This window comes from Lutra lutra, chromosome 3, assembly GCF_902655055.1.
Source record: "Lutra lutra chromosome 3, mLutLut1.2, whole genome shotgun sequence".
NCBI lineage: Eukaryota > Metazoa > Chordata > Mammalia > Carnivora > Mustelidae > Lutra > Lutra lutra.
This window is the reverse complement of record NC_062280.1, coordinates 99,862,797-99,886,268: the sequence shown is the minus strand read 5'-3', so window position 1 is coordinate 99,886,268 and position 23,472 is coordinate 99,862,797. Positions and strand designations below refer to the sequence as shown.

General features: G+C 34.0%; 1 protein-coding gene across 1 annotated transcript in view; it reads right to left on the bottom strand.

Moving 5' to 3' along the window:
* Positions 1–23,472, bottom strand: part of ACTR3 (actin related protein 3) — a 59,759-nt gene that overhangs the window by 18,002 nt on the left and 18,285 nt on the right. Inside the window, exons 2-6 of the mRNA XM_047722535.1 lie at positions 16,249–16,304; positions 13,062–13,186; positions 10,456–10,566; positions 7,401–7,496; positions 5,605–5,712 (exon numbers count right to left, since the gene is read on the bottom strand). Of these exons, the coding sequence (XP_047578491.1) occupies positions 5,605–5,712; positions 7,401–7,496; positions 10,456–10,566; positions 13,062–13,186; positions 16,249–16,304 (496 nt within the window). The remainder of the gene's footprint in view (positions 1–5,604; positions 5,713–7,400; positions 7,497–10,455; positions 10,567–13,061; positions 13,187–16,248; positions 16,305–23,472) is intronic.

Genomic DNA, 23,472 nt, shown 5'->3' with positions numbered 1-23,472 from the left:
GAAATGACAAATTTCAGAAGTTTAAATGTTTTGATAGCAAACCAGATAGGAAATTATTTTAAAATCTTTAATAATTTCAGTAAACAATTTAGATAGCATTGTAGGAAATCTGATCATTAATCCACAAACTCATTTTTCCTAATGAAGCAGGTACCAATTTCACAAGGCAGAGGCATTCTATGCATTATTATAGTGTCAAATAATTAAATTCTACACAATTCATAAATTTACAGATATGAGTCAGAAGTACAAAAAATAATGTAACAAAATTAAATTTCATTAACAAAGAATATCATCTGGCCATGACAGAGTATTAGGGATTGAATTTAACCTCTCACACTAAAGGGAAAAAAAAGGACAAATTAAATAAACGTTTCCCGACACTAAACAGGCAGAATAGGGCAGTGCTCCCAATGAGAAGGGAAAGCAAACAAGATGAGGGCTATAAACAGCCCATCTCACTGCCTAGGAAGAGTTGTTAGGCAGCAATAATGGGAGGAAGAACTCAAGCAGAGTCAGAAAGTCTCATTAAGTTGAGGATACAAAATTTAGATTTCAGGGAAGTCTACTGCTACAGCTTACATGTCAAACTACTAAAGCTGAAATAGCTACAGTGACACAGATCTCTGAGATGTGAAAAGTAACACCTTGGCTGACTAGTAATCATCACATTCATGTTAGGAAACCATCAAAGCCAGAGAAAGAACCTCTGGAAAGTGGGAACAAAACAATCCTCAAAGCTTATTGTAGCTGGGAATAGTCTGCATTCCCATTAGCCAGTGTAACAAGACCTCAAACACAGGACACTAAGTAGAATCCTCAGAAGAGTGCCTCAAGAGTGGAGACAAAGTAGGACCAGACAAAAGATTGTTCTGGACTTGCTCAATAATGTTTAAAAGGAACCCCTGAAAGAATCCAACTGATTCCTAGTAATTTAACTGTATCCCAGGAAAAATACCTCAAAGTATCTTTAAAAGTCCCCAAATCCAGGACATAACAATGTGAACATACAGTACCCAATGAAAAATTATACCCAAGCAAGAAAGCTGGAAAATACAACCCCTGACTGGGGAAAAAAATCAAGAGAAAGAAACAGAAATATCAAAGATAATAGCATTCATAGAAAAAGACATTAAAACAACTACTATACATTCCTCATAATCAAGAATGGAATCATGAATGGAAACATGAATGAGAGAGAAAGAAAGATGTAAAAAGATCCAAAGAGAACTGCTATGGAGAAAAATAAAAAATCTAAAATTAAAAAATACCCTAAATGTGATTACAGCAAACTAAACAATAAAGAAAAATGTGAACTTAAAGACAAAAAATGCACTACTCAAAATGACAGAGATAAAAAAAGATCAGGAAAAAAATGAACGGAGTGTTAGTAACCTGTAAGACAACTTTAAGTAGCCTAAGAGACACATAACTGGATTCCCCAAAGATACGGAGGAAAAGAGGGGATACGAAAAAATGTCGAGAAATAAAGAACTTCTCAGGTATGATTTAAAAAAAAACAAACTACAAATCTACATTCAAGAAGCTCAACAAACCCAAACCCTAAGGAGAAGAAATGGGGGGAGGGGACAACACATTTAGGTACATCACAATCTTGAAGGCAGCCAGACAAGTAATATCACAGAGAAACAAGCAAATGAATGACAGCAGACTTATTTTCATAAACAATTTAAGCCAAAAGACATTAGAACTACAATAGAATGACAATTAGAACCACAATTAGATCTACTATAAAATATTCAAAGGAAAAAACTATCAGCCTAAAATTCTACACCAAGTAAAAATCTTTCAAAAAAATGCAGGCAAAATAACTTTTTCAAAGGATGTACGTAATGAAAGAGTTCCTAATCAGTAGACCAGCATGGTAAAATATACTAAAGGCCAGGAGTGCCTGGATGGCTCAGTTGGTTGAGCATTCGACTCTATTTCAACTCAGGTCATGGTCTCAGCGTTGTGGGATTGGTCCCGTAGGGATTCTCACCTCAATGTGAGTCTGCTTGTCCCTCTTCTCTTCCTCTCCCCTCCCCTTTGCCCCTCCCTCCTCCCTACCCCTACATGCATGCATGCTCTCTAAAATAAATAAATAAAATCTTAAAAAAAAAAAAAAAAATCAATGCTAAAGGCCATCATTCTTGGAAGAAAGAAAATAATGTTAGATGGAAATCTGGACCTTCACAAACTAAACAAGCACTGGAAATGCTAAGTCCATAAATATAAAAGAAATTTATCTTTTTCAAATTCTCTTTTAAAGATGGAGATTTGGGAGTACCTGGGTGGCTCAGTGGGTTAAGCCTCTGCCTTTGGCTTAGGTCATGATCTCAGGGTCCTGGGATCAATTGAGCCCCACATCAGGCTCTCTGCTTGGCAGGGAGCCTGCTTCGCCCTCTCCCTCTCTGCCTCTCTGCATACTTGTGATCTCTCTGTGTCAAATAAATAAATAAAATCTTTTAAAAAATAAAAAATAAATAATAATAAAGATGGTGATTTGTTCTCAGCTGATATGGCCTACCCCTTCCAAAATTCGTATGTTTAAGAGCTATCTTCGGATACCTCAACAATGTGACTGTATTTAGAGATGGGAACTTTAAAGAGATAATTAAGTTAAAATGAGGTAATTACGGTGGATCCTAATCTGATACGATTAATATTCTTAAAAGAAGAAATCAGGACACAGACACACAAGGAGACCATGTGCAAACAAATGGAGAAAATTGGGCCACCTAGAGAGAAGACACAGAGAAGCCTCAGAAGAAATTAACCCTGCCAATATCTTGATCTCTTTGTTGCCTCCATCTGTGGAAAAAATTAATTTTCTATTGTTTGAGAGCCACTCAGTCTGCGGTACTTTGTTACAGCAGCCCTAACAAAACTAATACACTACCTACAGTGAAATAAATTAATAATATACTATAAGTTTATAACATGAAGAAGTAAAATGAGTGACTATTATAGTGTAGAAGGGAAGTACACTATTGTATACTACTATTTATAAAACAGATTATTTGTGATTATAAATTAAAGATGTTTATTATAAGCCCTAGAGCAACCACCAAAAAATAAGCAAGTGACAATAACAAAGAAGTAGAACATAGCTAATAAGTCAATAAAGATAAAATGGAATTATAAAAAACTACTCCATTAGTTCAAAAGAAAGCAAAAAAGAAGGAAAAGAGAACAAAACACAGGAATATCCAATTCTTAATACCCTTATGAAAATTCATTCTTATTCACTTGATAGCATGTATCTGAAAATTACCTTATTTGAATATTATCAAGATACTGATATTACTGATTAGCTGTGCAGATGTTAAGACTGGGGTGAGATGAAACCAGTTTGAATCCTAGCTCCCCAACGTATTATTTGGTGATCTAAGACAATTCTTTTATTTGCATTTTTAATGAGTAAACTGAGGTCTTCAATGTAACTTACATTATAGATTCTGAGGTTTAAATGAAAATCTTAAGTGAGTTAAGCCTCTGCCTTCAGCTCAGGTCATAATCCCTCCTGGGATGGAGGCCCGCATCGGGTTCTCTGCTCAGCAGGGAGCCTGCCTCCTCCTCGCTCTCTGCCTGCCTCTCTGCCTGCTTGTGATCTCTGTGTGTGTATGTCAAATAAATAAATAAAATCTTAAAAAATAAAAAAGAATCTCTATGTACCACTAATAAAGAAAAATATGTTGCCAACTGAACGATTAAAAAAAAAAAAACCATAAAATATTGGACACATCCCAATTTCCAAGATATTAAAGTATCCCCAATGGCAAAATAAAATCTGGTATAACCAAAGAATGAAACATTATTTGGGAATAATAAGAAATGAAGTGCTATACATGCTATATCTTAGATAAATCTTGAAAACCTTAGGCTTCATGAAAGAAGGCAGTCATAAAAGGCCATAACTGTATGATTCCATTTACATGAAATGTCCAGAAAGGGCAAATCTATTGATACAGAACATGTATAAGTGGTTGCCTGGGGCTAAGGTTATCGGGGGGACTGACTGCTAACAGGTTTCTTTTTAGAGCAATAAAAGTATTCTAAAATTGACTGTGGTAATGGATGTACTTGGTGAAAAAAAAAAAAATCCACAAGTATACACTACTTAATAGGTGAACTATATGGTGTGTAAAATTTATCTCAAGAAAGCTGTTACTAAAAAAGGAAGAATCATTACTAAAACTATTATAACACTGGGAGGGTAGATTATGACATCAAAAAATAGTAACCCTGAGGATGTAATCCATAACAGAAGTTGCCTGATGCATTAAAAATAGGAATGACTAATAATGAAGAAAAGTTCAAAATAATTTCATTTCTTACAGGACGGTCAATATAATAATATAATAAATTTTAAAGATATACCTTTCTATACATCTATCTATCAGTATGATTCTAAGTAGTCATTTTTAATGTATTAGGCACCATTAAAAACCCTAATTTGTTGGGGCGCCTGGGTGGCTCAGTGGGTTAAAGCCTCTGCCTTTGGCTCAGGTCATGATCCCAGGGTCCTGGGATCGAGCCCCACATTGGGCTCTGTGCTCCTCGGAGAGCCTGCTTCCTCCTCTCTCTCTGCCTGTCAAATAAATAAATAAAATCTTTAAAAAAAAAAAAAAAAAAAAAAAAACCTAATTTGCCATTAAGAATTGGAAGCACAAAGGCCTTGGCAGAAAAAATGCCATCTCTGACAAATTATCCAATCTGATGCATTTTTTTTAATATACTTTACTAAATACAAACCATAAAAAGCACAATTGTAACTTGACCTTTTTATTAAAAAAAAAAAAAAAAATTTCCCAGGGGCACCTGTCTGGCTGAGTCAGTAGAACATGTGACTCTTGATCTTGGGGTTTTGAGTTCAAGCCCCACACAGGGCACAGAGCTTAATTACAATAAATAAATAAAAATAATTCCCAAAAGTCATTAATGGCCACGTGCTTATAACAAATTGTTAGTTAACCTACGCACCAAACTGAAATCTGTTAATTAAGGATAAGAGAGACTACCAACTGGCTAATCCATGTAACACAGACATCCAAACTAGAAGACAGAATTCCATGTTTAAGAAAAGAAAAAGGCATAGTGGCACCTGGGTGGCGCAGTTCGTTAAGCATCTGCCTTCGGCTCAGGATCTGATCCCAGGGTCCTGGGATCTTGCCCCCACTTCAGGCTCCCTGCTGAGCAGAGAGTTGGCTCCTACCTCTCCCTCTGCCTCTTCCTCCCTACCACCACTCATGATCTCACTCGCACTCTACAAAATAAATATAATCTTAAAAAAAAAATGCACGATATCTTTTACCATTCCCGTTACATCTTCTAATTATGAATCAGAAACCATTTCTACTATTTTTAAATCATATCCTAATTATAGTACAAACCTACAGAGCAGAAGAAAGATTTTGGAATTTCTTTATAGAATTTTAATATTAACTTGAGCAAAACACAGCCCTAGATGAACAAATGGCCAAATCAGTGCAAATTTTTCAAATGTTTAAAATTTTTTAAAAGTAGTATTAATTCATATCATTTAACTCTGCCAGATATGTTATCTGATAGGACTATTTGGTAATTTTAAAATATCCTTACCACTGGAATGACATGGGTGACACCATCTCCACTGTCTATTACTGTACCAGTCAATGTCCGTTCTCCTACTTGTCTTGAGGTCCAAGAGGCAGCTAAGGCAAGAACAGCCTTAGACCAAAAAATATGACAGGCAAGAAAATAAAAACAAGCACAAAGAGTTAACAGAAAAACATATTTCATGGAGTACTTCAATTTTAAATGTACAGTTGACTCTGGAGCAACACCAGGATTAGGTGCGCTGATCCCTCCAACACAAGCAGTCGAAAATCCAAGTATAACTTCTCACTTTCCAAAAACTGAACTACCAAGTGTCTACTGTTGACCAGAACACATAAACAGTAGATTAACACAGATTTTGTATGTTATATCATATACTGTATTCTTATAATAAAATAAGTTAGAGAAAAAAATGTTAAGAAAATCATAAGGGAGACAAACATTTATAGTACTCTACTGAAAAAAATCTGCATGTAAGTGGACCTATGCAGTTCAAACCCGTACTGTTCAAGTGTTACCTACAGTCATCTCTGACAAGAAAATATATAAAATTAATTTATATTATGCAATAAAATTATTCACATACTACAATTTAAGAAAAATGTAACAAGCTTGTATTTCCTTCTAGGGGCATATTTGTAAATTTCCCATGTTTTTATGCAGGCCAAAATGGGGAAGACTAACATCAAGTATCACAGCACTAAGACTGCTAGGACTTAAAATTATGTTTATATGGGCTAGCCTGTATACAAACCACAAAGTGTAAGTAAGGTAAAGAAATACACAAACACCCAATCACTAGTTATTCCATACATATAAACAAGTATCTCTATCAAAATAAGCTCCAAATTTTTAACTGCAACATGCATTTAGGAATATATAACAAGTTAGTTAACCACAGGAAAAGCCATTATACACTTCTAAATACATGAGTTAATTAGGAAACAAAAGTTGATGAAATTATATTTTTCTATGAAAAAGACTGGAATGGACAATGGAGTATAATTCTTTTTAAGTTTACAAATTAAGAAATTAACACAGCTAATTCAGTTTTTAAAAACCGAATTTCATACAATCCAAGCCTCCAACAAGATATATGTCCAATAATTAAAAACAGAGCTAAACTTTCACCTACTTGCAATATAATAGCTGTAAGGGACCTAGAAAGTTATCCAGGACATCCTCCTATTTTAACACAGAATCACACATCATAATCACTGTTACCTAAGAGAACTATACAATAGTTTATATACCTATTAAGCATTTGTGATATGCCAGGCATCACATTTGCTACAGGGTAAGAGGTGAGCTGTGATTCTGAGAGGTGGGAGAGAAGCCATTCCATGAAGATACATTTACAAAGTAAGCTCAATATTATTGAAATTTATATTAATAAATTATTACAGGAATTTATGACACACAGAATACAGAGGGGCACAAAAGAGAAAGTGGTCAAATATATCTAGCAGTAAGTGAATCAAAACAATGAAAAAAGGACACAACAAATGTTTCAAAGATAAATGAATATGTATATAAAGTTCTTGACCTGAAATAAACGCTTGGTAAATATTAATACCCTTATTTCTGTCCCATGAAAAGCCTTAAATTATCTACAGATCAATAACTTACTTCCTTCAACATTTCTCTTTTACAAACTCCTATTTACTATGATTTCTAAATTACTGATTGAGGAGAGAAGAATGATATGCTCTGAGGTCATAAAAAATATATATTTAAGAGTGAATTAACCAGATAAAAATTCAAGAGTCAAGCTTATCTTGACTTGTTAACTTTCTTACCTGCACAGCAATGTACAAGCCTGGAACATTGAAGGATTCAAACATTATTTCAGCAGTATATTCCCTGTTTTCTGGAGTATTCAGTGGAGGTTCAGTCTATTAAATTGAATAACATTTCAAACAGACAAAACCAGATTATTTTGACAACTTTTAAGCAATTTTTAAATAAAAAATAATTTGTTAGAATTTTTATTTAAAAATCTTAAATTTAGAGATACAAAGATAGACCAAAAAAAGAAAAATTTTATAAAGAATTCAAACAGATCTATGCATATATGAAAAGAATATAATCACTCACACACACACACAAAAAAACAAATTTCTACATTACACCATTAAACACTTATAAAAGGAATGAGAGGGAAAAAGGAGACCTGGTCAAATCATCTTCTAAAAGGGTAATGACAGACCTCCAGGGAGACATAACAATGGTGTTTCTAGTGGCAGAATTCTCACCTATGTAATGTTTTCGGCAGGATGTACCAGGTCTGTTTATAACCACAATAAATAAGCCAAGATTCTACAAATTTATGCCATGCTTCTTGGAAACTGTTATTTAAGTGATGTAACTGTTAAGAGTATTAAAATGGAGATATTTACACAGTTCTCTTCCATTTATATGACCATATACATCACTTAGAAACCTGCAGATTTAAGTCTGGGCCAAAACACGTTCTAATGAGGCAAGAGAGGACTAAGGAAACAGTACCTGCAATCCTGTACTTCATGTTTCCCATATGCCTCGTGATTACTTAAATCATTTAAATTATTAAAGCTTGAAACTGGATAAGACCTGATTCTTATGAATCTGATCTGACAATCCTTGTTTTCTCAAATATCTAAAATGAAAGGCAAAACTTTCAAACTTCAGAAACGCAGAGGAATGATGTTTTTGACCTTGAGGTAAGAAGAACTCCTTAAATGTCAAGAACACAAATTACAGAGAAACAGGAATAAAACTTGAATTCATTGCAAATTAAATCTTTTTGTTAATTTAAGAAAACACTGTAAGGCTTTTTAAAAAAATGGTCAACTAGGAGTAGACTTTGTGCCTACCTAAAATCTTTAATAGCTAAAACTACCTGATGTGTTTAAACTTATTGAAAGGAGTTTTGGGACTATTTTTCAAGGCTTTGGAGATAATTTAGTGATAGATACATACTAAGCAAACTGAAAAAATCAAGTTAAATTATAAACTCTAAGAAAAACACAAGTTCTATATAAAATAAAACATAATCAGAAGACCTCCCAAGGAAAATATACTAATAGCTAATAAGCACATAAAAAAGTGCTAAACATCATTAGTCATCAGGAAAATGCAAATTAGAACCAAAATGAGAAATTTTACACACCCACCAGAATGGCTAAATTTAAAAAGACTGACACACCAAACGCTGGATAGAGCAACCAGATTGCTAACACATTGCTGGTTGGTGTGCACAAAGGTACAACCCCTTGGAAAGAGCTCTGAGAGTTTCCTATAAAACCAATCATGGACCTACCCTACAACACAGTAATTCGGTATGTAGGTATTTATGTAAGACAAATGAAAACATGTCCACAAAAAGACTTGTATAAGAATGTTCACAATAACCAAATTGTTCATAACAGTCAAAAACTAGAAACAGCCCAGGTAATCATCAACAAAAAAACAGATAGTGAGGCACATTCATACAACAGAATATGATCCAGCAACAAATTACCAATATATGCAACAATGTGAATGAGTCTCAAAGATTATGCTGAATGAAATCTTACCAAAGAGCATAACTTGTATAATTCTATTTATATAAACCTCAAACATAGACCAAACCAATCCGTGCTGGGAAAATGAGAACAGTGGTTGCCTCTAGGACACAGGGCAGGAATTAATCAGGAAAGGGCAGCGGAAATCTTTCCAGGCTGATAGTAATGTTCTATATCTTGGTAACAGTTTAGGTTACACAGATGTATGCATCTGTTAAAAACAGAAGCTGGGCAAACTGTATCATGCATTCTATAAGATAAATCCATCTCACCATTTGTTTTTGTAAACACGACTTTACTGGAACACATTTAGGTATCATCTAAGGCTGCTTTCCTGCTATAACAGCAGAGCTGCAGAGACCAGATGGCACTCAAAGCCAAAAATATTTACTATCTGGACCTTCAGAGAAAATCTGCCAATGCATGATCAATATCCACAGAATTGCAGAGTTAAGATTTATACGTTTTATAGCATGTGAATTTTATATATATAAGAGAACCATAACCAAATAATGTACTCTAGGTGATGATATGCATGCTAATGTATTTAGGGGTGAAACTACTCCACCTGCAACTCATTTTGAAGTAATTAAAAATATAAGATGGAGTGATAGATAACCTGATAGATATCATAAAGCAATTATAATAAAATACTTGGGTCTAGGTTGTGTACATGCAGGTATTTAAAGTTCTTTCAACTTTATGTTTATGGTCTACCCATAAACAATATTTACAAATTATAATAAAATATAGAACACTGATTTCATATAACTATATTGTAAAGAGGGGGAGAAGACAGGGATTCTGTGTTAAGAGAAGGAGGGTAAAATAAAACCCTCATCCTTCCCACTTAGGAAGTCAGTTTTTTTGTTTTAAATCTCAGAGCATTTGATTTTTGTAAGCTATAAACATGCACTGCTTTGATAAAAGTAAGTTTAAAAATTACATTGTATTTTTGCTGCTGAGAATTACTAAAGAAATAATAATCAGGCCAGTTATTAAAAAAAGGCAAAGTGCCATATTTCCAACTTTTTTTGAACCTTACTGTTCCTATCATAAAGATTACGTATTAATTATGAAAAGAACTTTTTCTAAGTGCCTAAGCCTCAGTACTTCAACATATTACAACCCTACTGAAACCTAGAACTGGACGATCTTAAAGACAGTACAGCATTATAACAAAGTCTTTTAGACATAGGACAATTTAATAAACAATAAAATATGCCCTAGTGAGTAGATAAATGTGATAAAAACATTCTCATTAAGTTTCTTTGAAAATGTCCTTGGTGAAATTACAATTGGTACTTACCAAAAGAAAATAATGGTCTTCTGGTTCTGCTCTTAAATATTTAAAGATCACTTGTTCCATAAACCTTTCCATCAAGTCCCAATCTTCAACTATACCATGGCGAATTGGCCACTATTAAAACACAAAACACAAATGAAATCCTTTAATGTCAAAAGTAAATAAAACTACCAAAAAAGGAGATTATTAAATCAGGACAGCATTTTTCAGGTGTGATTTAATGATACTGTAGATCACCCTTAGGAGACACATACTTTACTATTTAGAGAGCAATGGCATGTTCCCCCAACATATTTTAAGATGGTTCAATTAAAATACATAATGTAAATATTAGGAAGAGAATCGTTAGAGAAATTCTGTGATAAACAAACCAAGAAGGATTAAAGATTATTATATACAATGGGCTTTAACAAAGAACTTAATAATAATCTGAGCACAAAGAATCTAAAACTAAGTAAGTTTGATGCTTTTTTTTTTTTTAAGATTTTTATTTATTTGAGAGAGAGGGAGAGAGAGCATGCAAGTGAGCAGGGGGAGCAAGAGAGGGAGAAGAGATTTTCAAGCAGACTCCCCACTGAACCCAACCTCAGGACCCTGAGAACATGAAGTGAACATAAACCAAGAGCAGATGCTTAACTGACTAAGCCTCCAAGGCTCGGTTTTAAAAGAGGAAAGCAATAGCTAAAAGGCTCCTGAGGAAAAAGAACAAGAAAAAAGACTGAGAGAAGTTTTTATTGTTTTGGTTTGTTTGTAGCATATGGAAGACTTAAAAATGTATTTAACAGAACAGAATCAGTGCAAAAAACTCTGGCCTCTTAGCTCACTGACTTCATCACCTTCAAAGATTTCTTTTCGCTGTTTCGATCTTTGTATCACTATCACATCTCTAAATTCCTAAAATCCAAATACATCTCTCTCTGACCACAAGTCCTTCTCCCCCTACCACACTCACAGCCCGCTATACTTCTGATCACAATTACACTTGCAGTCCACTGGCTCTTGTGATTATTCCCTAGCCATCAAACTTGCCCAAACACACACAAACACATACATAGAGTTTAGATTTTATGCTCCATCACTTTGAGTATTCTTATTTCCTTTTGTCATTCCACCTATCAAAACCCAACCTAGCATGACCCTTCACTAAACTTGCCTATTCCCACAATGCTGATAACTAACTAGGTGGATAAAATTAAGAATTCGTAGTTGCTATTCTCAAATGAACCTAACTTTGCATGGCAAGTCTTTGTTTCCCTACTCTGTTCATCTTCACTCTTCACAATAATAATTTTAAATGTTCCCCCTATCACTCATTATTTCACCTTCTCCTCCGACTCCTTGGGCAGCAGAGATGATGTCACCATGTATTTCACAGGGAAAACAGAGGCCAAAAGTCAGGAGTCAACGTCCCTTCACCAAATCTATAAAACTGATTCTGTACTTATCCATTCACTTTTTTATAATATGAGACCCTCCACATTTCAATTAGATCATCTGTGCTGTGGATCCCATCCCTCTAGCTTTCTCAGAGACCTGGGGATTGAACTCCATCTTTCCTGTTACTTAAATCTAATGGCTCTTTCACGTTATTATTTAAACATCTCTTCCATCTTAACTCCACAACTTGTCTATGCAACTATCTCTGCCTCCCAATCACACCCAAACCTCATTGAATATTACTATCATTTTTTCCTGGCCTAACATTCACAATCCGACCTATCTGAAGCCAGCCTCACTGGGTTCTCACTCTTCTAAAACTATTCTTATTAAGGTTACAAATGACATCCTTGTAGCTAAAGACATAAATAATGTATGGGCTCTAGCTTACTTGATAGTGCAGCAGCATTACACAGTTTACATTCCCTCCCATCTAGCGCAGTCTCTCTAACCACGGCTTCTCAGTCTCCTTCATAGGCTTTTCGTCTTCTACCAACCTAAATGGTACACTGAACAGGCTCCATCTTGGGCCTCTTCCCAAGTACACCCCTCTAAATAATCTCATCCTTTCTAGAGGTTAACTGATACCTTCCAAATATTTGTCTCCAGCTGTCTTATTTCAGAGCTCCAAGAGCCACATTATTTGACAGCCAATGTGTAAGATGTCTCTCACGTACTTCAAACACAACATTCAAAACTAAACATGTATCTAGATGTGGCAATGTGGAGGAAAAAGAAAGCCATTCACATCAATGGCTTTTGAGATCTAATGAGCATGGAAAAGTAAATACCACTCATTTGGGTGAAAATTTTCCTCCCAGGATTAAAAAAAAAAAAAAAATGTAAAAGCGAGACTGGGAAAAGCCACAGGGAAAAAGAAATTTCTATGGTGAAGAAGTTGAGGCCTGTAACTGAGTAAAATTCCAGATTGCACAATCACTGAACTAATTATTTTTGATGATTTTATTTATTCATTTGTGAGAGAGAGTGAGCACTAGCTGGGAGAGAAGCAGGCAGAGGGAGAAGCAGGTTCCCGGCCAAGTAAGGAGTCCAATGTGGTACTCGATCCCATAACCTGAGCCAAAGGCAGACGCTTAACTGACTTAGCCACCCAGGCATCCCAAATTAATTTTTAAAAGAAAATATTATTTTTATAAATCATAAAAATATACCTTTGTTGCATACGTAGGTTTTTCTATTGCTTCATCACCAATAAAGAAGTCTAGGTCATCAACACCTTTCATCACCCTCCTTTGAGCTTGATCACCCACTTTTGCAGACTCCTTAATAGCAATACCTTAATAATAAAAGTTATTTATACATGTCAAAGTTTGTTTTCAAATGAGACAGAATTTTAATTTCTGGTTCTTTCATCATAAAGTATTATTAAACAAAACATGATCTAACAAACTTAATCTGTTAAAGTTAAAGCACAGAGGTCATTTAAGAAATTGACAACAAAATTCATTTAATACAATGAAATCTCAACTTCCAGCCAAGGCTTCAAGCGTAAAAAGCCCAAAAAAAAGTACTGTTGTGGGAATGTTTCAGCTGCATTTTTAAAAACTATGTAAGCTCTATTTCAAGTTAAGTAAAATTATAATCCTACAAAGTCAATCAATATATACTTGGACAATCACAAAGAAAAAACTAAAAAACACGAACAAATGAAAATAGGAAAATTGCAAGGGGAATTTAAAAAAAAAAAAAGCTGTCTTCCTATTTGCACTATTACAGACTTGCAATTTAAAAATAACACTGGCATTGGGTTCTGTTAAACTCTAATCACATATACAAAGGGAAATTTTGAATCATTTAGGTAAAAATCAAAATAATTCCCTCAAATAATTTCAGAAATCCAGCATACTGTTTTTGACCTAAAAGTTGTGACATATTTTAAATTAAGTTATAAATTTCTGAATCTGTCAAGTAGTCATTCATTCAAAATAGTTACCTGCATGCACTTAAATACTACACTTTTATTTACTAACAATTATATCCCTAATAAGATGGACAGAAAATACTGAATGACATTCTAAATCCAGTTTACTCCTTCAAAATTTTAGAAAGCTTCTCTAGTATTTATAATGTACACAGACATCAAGACAGCTCACTCTAAGTTCCCTGAAAAACAAAGATATATGCAAATAACCTTGAACCATATAAACAGGCTTTCCAGATCAAATATCCATGCTCATCAGTGGCAATCAACTGTATCTAAACTGGTTATAAACACTGGACTTGCACCATTAAAATTGGTGGAAAAAAAAAAAAAAACCCAAATCAGAAACCTTCTTTCAATAGGAAAATGGATTTTTAACATGCTGCAACTTCTCATAAGACAATGAAAACTAAAACTGCATATTTTGGCAAAGAGATGAAAACAGAGACTGGATACAATGGTGATAAGATCCCAAGGTTCAAAAGATCAATATATGGGTCTCCTCAAAGACAACACAACCACTTAAGAACATAAAACATCAGTAATCTCATGAAATAAATGTGTAACCACAACATAAACCTTATGATAGATTATAAATTATGAAATAACAAATTTGGCATTTTATGGGTTGAATTATCTTCCCAAAGATTATGCTCAAGTCCAAACCCCCAGTACCTCAGAATGTGACCTTATTTGGAAATAGAGTCGTGTGAGTTAAAATGAGATTATTAGGGTGGGCCCTAATCCATTATGACTGCTGTCCTTATAGAAAAGGAAATTTGGACTCAGCCACACAAGAGAAGACAGACAATGTGAAGACAAGGAGAAGACAGCCATGTGACTGGAGTAGTACAAACACAAGCAAGGTAAGACCAAGCACTGTCAGCAAACACGGGAAGCTAGAAGAGGCAAGGAGGGTTTCTCCCCTAGAGCTGTCAGCAAGATTATGGCCCTGCTGACAACACCCTGATTTTGGACTTCTAGCCTCCAGACCATAAGTTCCTAATGTTTTAAGCCACCCAGTTTTTGGTACTTTGTTATGGTGGCCTTAATATGCGTATGTATGTATGTGTGTGTGTGTGTGTGTATAAAACATATATATAACATACATAATGTGTGCATATTACATATGCATACGTATATTATTTATGTGTGTGTATTGTATATGTGTGTGTCTGTATATATAGGTATGTATATATGTGTGTATATATTATATAAGCTTCCCTTTTAAATACAATTTTGATAATGCATTTCTCGTATTTCACGTTTAATTTTGTCCTTGCTATATTAATTACAAAACTACTGACCTATTCATGTCCAATGAGTGCCCATTTGAAACTAAAGATTGGCAGTTTTTGATAAGCCCAATAATTTCTACCTTACTCTCAATTTCACTGATTGAAACCTAAGTTTCTTTCACTACTATCCTACATGTTTATTTTTCTATTTCCTTATTTTCATAAATTAAGAAGAATACAATACACAAAAATATTTATTCACATAAACTCCTGTGTAAAACTGGTGACACTCTAGAAGCCAGCATCACCAAGCAATGGCTCCAAAGGTTTTTCATCTGATACATTCAAGTCTTCATATAGCAGTAGCACAAGTAGATCAGAGGTATTCCCATATAATGTACAAAAGGAAAACTATCTGAAAGTCAAAAGTACAAAAGTATGTCTATCAAGAACCAGATACATGATCTATACTAACAAATAAGAACACTAACAAACCAAGTGTGAGAGTATTTCTTAAAACTACTAACAAACTACTAAAAGTTGATGGCCAGCCCAGTATGAAGTTAACAATAGGACAGAACAAAAACAAGGAAAATAGCTTAAGTCAATCAGCATCTCTAAAAATAAGATGTCATCCTTCTTTAAAAACATGGACTCAGGGATGTCATCTGGGATGTCAATAAGCCCAGGCCTGGCAAACGGTAATCATGTCCACACACCGAAGAACAGTCTTCACATACATGTGATGGAGGATGCACTACTTAATATTTAAATCCATGCATTGTTAACAGCAATACCCTCAAAGCAAAAAATATTTAATTAGCAGCTCATTTATTTTTGTCTTTAAAAGGAGAGATTTGGTAGATTTGGTAAACGAAGAACTAAACAGCTAAAATGAATGGTGAGAGGTTTGGAAACGAGGTCACATTCAGCAAACCATGTTTTTTTTGTTGTTTTTTTTTGTTTTTCTTTTTCATAATTTTATTTTTTTATAAACATATAATGTATTATTAGCTCCGGGGTACAGGTCTGTGAATCGCCAGGTTTACACACTTCACGCAAACCATGTTTTTAAAGAACTAAATCTTATACAGTGTCAGAAACAATTATCTTTTACTTTAACTACTACAGAAAAAGATCTTTAAATCAGCTTATTTGTGACTTAAAAAAAATACTTACAGGAAGGGATGATAAACTGTGGTTCTGTATTTCCAGCATATCCTAGCTTTGTATACCTGCAAAACAAAAAAGGAAATTATAAGGATTTCACTAATATCTTAGCGATTACAAATTTATTTCTTAGATTTCCATTTGTTATTAAAGTGCGATTCCACTGTGGGTAAATATACAAAATTCTATAGCTTCAATGTATTTAAGCATCCCTACTTTCCAAAGCTGTACCAAAATTATACCCACAGCTTTTAATAAATTCTACTTCTAGAACAGATCCTACAGGGACTTTCATACATATGTGAAATAATATGCAACAAGACCATTTGCTATAATCTTGCTAATAACAGCAAAAGACAGCAAATAACTTAAACATGAAGTGAGAAACTAGTTAAATATGCTAAATTTATACTGTTACGTTATGCAGCTATTTAAAAAGATTGAAGAAGCTTTTTATGGACTAATAAGGAACAATCTCCAAAATGTATTGTTAATTGAACAAAGCAAGGGACTGAACAATGTTTTAAGTATGCTATAGTTGTACAAAAGTAAGGGAGAGGAGTAAGAGCATATAAAATAATTTGATTGTACGGGCATAGAATATCTCTGAAAAAATATAAAGCAATCACTAATTTCGCTTGTCTCTAGGAAAGAACCTGGATAGGTGACAGGCAGGAGTGATATTTTTTTATTAAATATTTTTCATACCATTTGAATGCATTACTATTCAAAATAACTGTAAATTTTAAATGTCTTGCCACAGTTGGAGCGCCTAGGTGGCTCAGTGGGTTAAGCCGCTGCCTTCGGCTCAGGTCATGATCCCAGGTCCTGGGTTCGAGCCCCACAGAGCCCCACATCGGGCTTTCTGCTCAGCAGGGAGCCTGCTTCCTCCTCTCTCTCTGCCTGCCTCTCTGCCTACTTGTGATTTCTCTCTGTCAAATAAATAAATAAAATCTTTAAAAAAATTAAAAAATAAATAAATGTCTTGCCACAGTGGATTCAGCCTATAATCTTACAACAGGAAAATAATAACAATGATGATTAGGAACTATAAAAGCTGAGCTTTGATAAGCTGCATGTTGTGGGCTACATAGGAGACAGCTGGACTTCTGTGGCCATGCATGAAAACCTATTAATGAACTAGGCTTTAAAGAGAAAGGGATAGCATTTTACATTATTCCATATTCAAATTCACTGCTAAAGAGCAGACAGGTAAATTGCTGTGAAATTCTTGAATTCTAATAATATCTGCATAATTTTTTCCCCTAATATAAGAAGAAGGAAAAAAAAGCTCTCTTTGGGGGATATTTTAGTCCCAAAACTAAGTTCAAGAACTAAGAGTGCCAAATATGCTAAATCACTAAAAAAAAGTAGACAACATAAACTGATCCAAATGGGATATGCTCCGACTAAACCTCTTCCAAGATGCCCCACTGTTCACGTTTGAAAAATCAATATGCAAAACTTCTTTGCAAGGCATACAGAAGAGCTCCCTTAATATCTGGTTCTTTATCACCTCTTCCAGCAGCCCCGACACACTATACCAGTCTCCCTAGCCATAAAACGGCTAACAGTCTCTGGACAAACCAACTCATTTGCATGGCACAAAGCCATTACCAACACTGTTCCAACTACAAGAGATGCTCCCCTTTCGATGCTGAATGCAGCTAAATTCTTACCCATCCTACAAAATTCAAGTTAAGTATCACTGCCTCTATATGAAAACTTCCCTAATCTTCCAACAGTATACTTTGCCCCTACAGTAGACAAATGGAACTGACTTATGTCTTATTACAATACTTAAAAAACAAGATAGTCTAAAACTGTCTGAGCCACAACACCCTAAAAGTCTACTCTCTTAACACCTAATTATTCCTTCATCTAATCCCTCCACTTTTTTTGCCATTAGTCACCAAGTAGTTCAAGTCATTATACACAATACCCTTACAGAATACCTTACTTCCAATTTTATGACCCCTACAAAGAATAATCTCCCTAAAAATCACTGCCTAACTCAAAAATCCTCAAATGAAGCTGTACTGCCTACAAAACTTGTTCCCATTTCTATAAAATGATTCATTGAAAGTAATTCCTAATGTCCCTTTCAGATAAAAAAAAAAAATTTACATGATTCTGATTCCTTCAGCTGAATATTACAGTACTTCACAATAAGCCACAATTAAACTTTTTAAGTGTCTCCCATCATTTGCTTCCATGAATTCAGCTCAAAATACACTGCACTTTATTACTCATTTTCCCCTACATGACTTGCAATTTCCCCATCACATGTGATCTGTGCTTACACTGCACCCTCTCAAAATGCTCCCACCACAACTTAGGACTCCTCCATGAAGTCCTTCCTGACCATTTTAACTATCAGTAATTCAATAAACTCTATTTTAACAACCACTCACTATACAGGCCTATATTGTTATTTTCATGTGCGTAAATACCATCTCCTAAATATGGCAGTAAGATATTTGAAGTAAAAACCATTTATAGTAGAAATTCCCTTAAGGAAACCTCCATTTATCAAGTTCACCAGATTAATCAATATTCCATCCCTGGTCAAAATCAAATCCCCTAGGCTGAGCATATTCAGCAATAAATTACTTTCAGAACAAACACTAAAAGAAGAATCTAATGAAGGTAATATAGAACAGTCAATACATAACCAAAATAAGTGTGCTCTTCCCCAAAAGACAAAATTAGCTACCTATATCAACCATATGGATATAACACAACATTTAATCATTTCTACTACATTTATAATACCATAGCCATATAACTTCATGACACTGGATTTAGCAATGATTTCTTGAATCTGATACTAAAAGCACAGGCAATAACAAAAAAATAAACTAGACATCATCAAAATTTGTAACTTTTCTACACCACAGGACACCATCAACAGAGTGCAAAGACACCCATGGAATGTAAAACAAAAACAAAAACCAAAAAACCCCACCTACACCTACAAATCATATACACACAGTTCCCAACTTAGAATGATTCACTTCAAAATTTTTTGACTTTACAATGGTGCAAAAGTGATATGCACTCAGAAACTGTACTTTGATTTTTTAATTTTGATCTTTTCCTGGGCTAGCAATATACGGTATGATACATCTGGTGATGCTGGACAACAGCGGTGAGCCTCAGCTCCCAGTCAGCCACCTGATCATAATAAACAATGACTACACTTACAATCACTCTGTACCCATACAACTATTCTGTTTTTTACTTGAGAAAAGTAGTCAACAAATTACATGTTACCTTATTATAAAACAGACTTTCTGTTAGATTATTTTACCCAAATCCAGACTAATTTAAGCTTTTGAACATATTTAAAGTAGGCTAAGTTATGATGTTTGCTACTTTAGATGTACTAAATACATTTCAACGTAGGGTATTTCCAACTTACAATAGGTTTATCCAGATGTGAGCTCAATTTTAAGTGAAGGAAGATCTTTATTTGATAAAGAGTTAATATCCAGAATATACAAAGTACTCCTATAACTCAACCACAAAATAAACAATACAATTAAAAAATGAGCAAAGCACTTGAATAGACATTTCTCCAAAAAAGAGAGATACAAAAAGCCAATACACACAGGAAAGATGCTCAACATCATTAATAACTAAGGAAATATAAATCAAAACCAAATTAAATGCCAGTTCATACCCATTAGATTGGCTATTACAGAAAGGAAGGAATGGAGGGAGGGAGGGAGTGAGGGATGAAAGAGAAAAGAAAAGAGAAGAAAAGGACAAATGTTGGTGAGACTGTAGAGATATTGGAACCATTGCACATTCCCGATAGTTGATAATAAGGTAAATGGTACAGCTGCTGTAGAAAACAATGTGACAATTCTTCACATAATTACTATGGGATCCAGCGATGCCATTTCTGGGTATATACCCAAAATAAAAAGCAGTGGCGTGAAGACCAATGTCCATAGCAATATTATGTATATAAGCCAAAAGGTGGAAGCAACTTAAATGTCCACTGTCAGGTGAAAGGATAAACAAAATGTGGTAAATACATCATACATAGAATATTAGCCTTAAAAAGGAAGGAAAACCTGGCACATGTTACAACATGGGTGAACCTTGAGAACATCATGCTAAGTGAAATAAGCCAATCACAAAAGGTCAAATATTTTATGTTTCTACTTATATGAAGTACCAAGAGTAGTCAAATTTATAGACAGAAAGTAGGACATACCAGTCAGTTTGGAAGTTCCAGTTTGAGAAGATGAAAAAGTTCCTAAGATGGAGGTGATAGTTGCATAACAATGTGAATATACACAATGCCACTAAACTGCACACTTAACAATGTTCTGATGTGTATATTTTACCATAATTAAAAAAAAAAACCCTAAACTTTGTAGCTACCTGAAAAAGAATTAAATTGGGTACATGCCATACCATACATGCTTAAGTAATATAAATCTAAGTGCATCAAAGATTAAAAGGGAAGAAAAATTAAACCATAAGCCCTAAAATATAGAATAAAATGTAGACTTTCTAACTAAAATTTAAAATCCAGACACTAAAAAAGATATTTCAACTACATAAGAATTAAATACGTCTTCACAAAACATACCAAAAGTAGTCAAAAGAAAAATGACCAACAGAGAAAAACTGTACTCAAAGACAAAGAATTAATCTCCTTAACATATATATAGGAAACCCAGAAGGTGATGATAAGGGAAAAAGGGAAATAAAGAGAAAAGGAGGGAAGAAAAGAAGAAGGAAAGGCAAAAGACAGTAGCCACTTGAGGAAAAAGAAATAGAAACAGCTATAAATGAAAAGGGGCTCAACTCTTTGGGCTTAAAACAATGCAGATTAAAAATACACTGAGATAACGTTCATATATTCATAGATGGAATGCAAGATAACACGGTTATTTTGGAAAACATCTGAACATTCACTTACCATATGACCCAGCAATTCTACTTCTAGTACATACCCCCCCAAAATAAAAACACATATCCACACAAAGATGTGAACACGCTTGTTCAAAACAGCATTATTCATATGGCCCAAAACTGTAAGCAAAACATATGTTCATCAACGAGAAGATAAACAAGAGTAATATCTTCATATAAACCAAAATTACTCTACACATGAAGAATTTAAAAATGTAACCCATTCTCCAAGGAAAAGTATTCAACATAAGACAAAATGACCCAAATGTTGGAATTATCAGATAAAGACTGGAAAGAAGTTATGACAATGAAATAAAGAAAAGTGCACTTTTTTTTTAGGGAAGTGCACTTATAATTATTAATAATATAGTAAACATCACCAGAAACTCTAAAACTACATAAAGAACAAATGGAATTCTAGAACTGAACAATGCAATACCAGATATACAAAAATCAACGAATGAGCTAAACAGAACACAGGTTAAAGAGGGTAAAAGAGGAAATAATCAGTGAACCTGAAAGCAGATCAGTAGAAATTACCTAATCTGAAAAAGAGACATGAGAAAAAAATTGAAAGAAGAAACATGAAGAAAAAAAGAACAGAGCCTCTGAAACTTGGGAGACAGTATGAAAAAGGTATGATATACTGAAGTCCCAGAGAAGACACAGGGTAGTAAACACTTTCTGAAGGAATAAATGACAGAAAATTTAACCAATTTAGTGAAAGACATCAATTTATAATCTAGAAGGCTCAAACAACAACAGAGCAGAATAAATACAAAGAAACCATACCTAGGCACATCACAGACAAACTAAACTAAAAATCAAAGATAAAGAAAAAATACTGAAAGCAGCCAGAGGAAAAGGCCCATGAACAGGAAACAAAAATTCAAATTACTACCTCCTTCTGAGAAACTATGAAGCCCAGAAGACAGTGGAAAAACATTTTTGAAGTCTGAAGGACATAGGGAAACAGACAACCCAAATATCTATAGGAACCAAAATATCCTTCAAAAATGAAAGTGAAATAAAGACATTTTCAAACAAAAGAAACTCACTGCCCTGAAACCTGGACTAAAAAAGTTTTTCCACACTGAGGGAAAATGATACCAGTGGGACAGTGAGGCATTAATAAAGAACATCAGAAATAGTAAAGAGGTAAAGGTAAAAGATTTTTTTTTTTTACATTTAGCTTTTTGAACATACGTATAACTAAAGCAAAAACCGTACTATCTTATAGAGAATTATACTGTATGTAGAAGTATCTATGACAAACACAGCATAAAAGGACAGTGGGAAGCTCTGGCATGGGAAGCAGCAGGCAGGGGAGTTAATAGACTTCCTGAGATGTGGGGTCTCTACTCTTGGCATGAAGTTTTAAATTAACTCTAAAGAAACAGTGAGTAGTAACTTTTCTTAAAGATGTATATAGTAGTCCCTACAGCAATCAGTAAAAAATGCCAAGAGGTATAGTTAAAAAGCCACAGGTAAATTAAAATGGCATTCCAAAAAATATTCAAATAATCTAAAAAAAGGAAGGAAAAAGGAAAGAACATCAAACAGGGACAATAAATTCTTTAAAATAAATATACAAAACAGTACACCTAAGTCTACCACAACCATTATTACATTAAAAGAGACAAAACCCTCCAAAAAGAGTTGATTTAAAAATAATAAAGTAAGCCCCAACTATGCTGTCTGCATGATATGCACTTTAAATACAAAGATGGAGAATGAAAATGGATGGAAAGCAAAAAGCCTTAGAAAGCTGGAGTGGCTATATGGATATCAAATAAAACTGATCTTTAAGAAAAAGAGTAAATACGAGAGATAGAGTAATTTTATAATAATAAAAGGATAAATTCATCAAGACATAACAGTCTTAAATGTCTATGTGCCTATTAACATAAGTTTCAACATACTTCAAATGTTATCATAATTGAATGCTGAGATAATTCAACTCTTACAGTAGGAACTTTTGTCACCTATCTCTTAGTTAATGGATAAAATGATACACACACACCCCCAAAAATCAGTACAAGCATAGAAGATCAACATTAATAACCATTTTGATCTAACTAATCTTTACAGAATATACTCAAGAAATACAAATTATGAATTCTTACTAAGTACACATGGTACATTCATTTGGACCATGGATGAGTAAACTATGGCCCAAAAATAAAATTCTACCTGTGCTCTGTTGTATCACTAGTGAATTTAAAATAGATTTTACTTTTTTTTTTTTTTTTTTTTTGCATTTTGGGAGAAGGAAGAGAAGCGAAGAGAAAAGGTAGG